The sequence below is a fragment of the Haemaphysalis longicornis genome, unplaced genomic scaffold (assembly GCF_048455015.1).
Source record: "Haemaphysalis longicornis isolate Haplotype H1 unplaced genomic scaffold, Haemaphysalis longicornis Haplotype H1 scaffold_1, whole genome shotgun sequence".
NCBI classification, from domain to species: Eukaryota; Metazoa; Arthropoda; class Arachnida; order Ixodida; family Ixodidae; genus Haemaphysalis; species Haemaphysalis longicornis.
The window spans coordinates 313,819,252-313,821,360 of NW_027526203.1; the positions used below are offsets into that span (position 1 = coordinate 313,819,252).

At 48.9% G+C, this 2,109-nt stretch overlaps 1 protein-coding gene across 1 annotated transcript; it reads left to right on the forward strand.

The window, feature by feature from the left end:
- Positions 1-487: 487 nt before the first annotated feature.
- On the forward strand, positions 488-1,365 carry LOC144150247 (RPA-interacting protein B-like). The gene has a single exon (XM_077682106.1). It carries the CDS (start codon positions 536-538, stop codon positions 1,211-1,213), a length of 678 nt encoding a protein of 225 aa, XP_077538232.1. The 5' UTR covers positions 488-535; the 3' UTR covers positions 1,214-1,365.
- Positions 1,366-2,109: the final 744 nt, after the last annotated feature.

Genomic DNA, 2,109 nt, shown 5'->3' on the forward strand with positions numbered 1-2,109 from the left:
ACAAAATCAATAGCTTCGCTGTCCAATGATCTGAACAGGGCTGCGTGGCAATAATTTTTATGAGAATTTTTAATGTTCTTATTTTTCCCAATAGCTGGAGGCACAGAGGCTCCAAAAACATTGCTGTTAGCTGCGCCCATGCACCCATTAGCTGCACCCATTAACTCTATGCTTCAGTGTCGTTAGGAGAAAATTGGTAGGCCACTAGGTGCCGTTTCTTTAACTATCTGTTTCCAATTCATTGTTAAAGTGGGCTTTTAGAAAGCAAATTTTCGTACAACCAAAACAAACAGTACAAAAATAGCCTAGAACTACGAGTAGAAAAATTTAACTCGACTTGGACTTGAACCCGGGTCTTATGCGTGGGAAGCGAATATTCTATCCACTACTCCATGAGCACGCAGGGGTAACGATCGTAGCGTCCCTCAACGGTTCGCTGTCTTTTTCTGGTTTTACCCACTATATTGTCATAGTACACTCTAGTCACTGCTCTAGCCAAGCCAAGCGACGTCGCCGCTCAGTGGCGCGCACAAACATGGCCTCCCCATACACGCCTGTTTCTTCGCGGCACCAAATGCTCTACAAGTCGAAAACAGCGCCCTGGAAAGAAACATATCGCAACCAATGCAGGGAAAGGCTGAAAAATTCGAGGCAAGCATTATTTGAATCTTTCCGACTTACCGGCGAGGTATGTCAGAGCGTGCAACAGCTGCGCGACTCTGTAACCGAAGTCGTTCGTGATGAGCTCGACAAGTTCAAGAGTGCTTCTGCACCACCTCCTGCAGTTGATACCCAAAAAACTGTGACGGCAGCGCCGTGGGATGAAAGTTACGTCGACGACGAGGTGATGGCAGAAATGGTTACTGCTTTATTGGAAGAAGAGCTCGAGGTCTGGAGACAATATGAAGACATGATCGCACTGCAGAACCAGGAAATTGACGCCGCTGTGCGCATGTGGAGCTGCGAGGGCGTTGTTTGCCCTGTATGCCTGAGGAACGACTTGGAAAAGAAAGACGGACGCATACTTTGCCCTTGTGGACTGGTGATATCGACGGAGCTCTCACTAGAGGAGTTTCGCCGGAGCGTTGAGCGCGTCGTTGAGGTCCACTCGCTGCGGTGTCGCGCCTGTCTGGCGTTTTCACTCATCGAGACGGGTGCGCCTACCCTTGTGTGCCTCTGCAACTGCTGTGACTTCATGAACAGCGTCCTGTGATTATTCTGTAATGCGTCGTAACACGAGTTCGTTATTTGTTATCAGGAGTGAAAAGTGATTCCCTGCTGGGTACCGTTATCTCGGTGCACGGAACTGCGCTTTCTATTTTGTGTAAGAATTTTTGCCCTCCAGTAAACATTATTACGCCGGTATTACTGTGTGAAGTGATTCCCTGCTGGGTACCGTTATCTCGGTGCACGGAGCTGCGCTTTCTATTTTGTGTAAGAATTTTTGCCCTCCAGTAAACATTATTACGGTGTTAAGTTTTGTTAAAAGCAGTAACCAAATCGTCATAAATTGAAACTTTGTGACTGCTTTACGGTCTGCTCTGTGAGACCGGACATATCGATATGTGGGTCATAATGCTTTGCATCGTATATTGTTGAACTCGGTTAAGTTTCTCACGAATGTTAACAGTTGACAGTGAAACTACAGAAGCCGCGCGACACAAGTATCTGCGGAGGCGTGCGCGCATGGACAAAAACGGCTGTCCCTATCCGCACGCCTCGCGCGGATAATTTTTAAAACAGTCCGCACGCCTCGCGCGGATAACTTTTAAAACTGTCCGCACGCCTCGCGCCCGAATGCAGCCGATGCAGCCGATGTAGCGCCGTGTGCCGAGTTTCTTTTTCCGGGTGTCATTATGGACGCACCAGTTTCTTCCGCTCTCAACTTGGATGCTATCCGCGTGTTACGTTGTCGTGGCTGGTTACTTTAGTGTTCGCTATAGTACGATGATTTCCTTACTTAAACCAAGTGCAGCGTCGGTCCTCAGCCAGCCAGCTCACGGGTGAAGCCGGCGTGCTAAGCCCTCGTCGGAGAAACGGCGACCACGACGACACCGACCCATCTCCTGAAGAATCGAGGACGAAGTTTGCCATCGCTAGTTCTGCACT

Excerpts from the sequence above, each read along its gene's own strand:
- LOC144150247 (XM_077682106.1), top strand. The coding sequence starts at position 536 with ATGGCCTCCCCATACACGCCTGTTTCTTCGCGGCACCAAATGCTCTAC.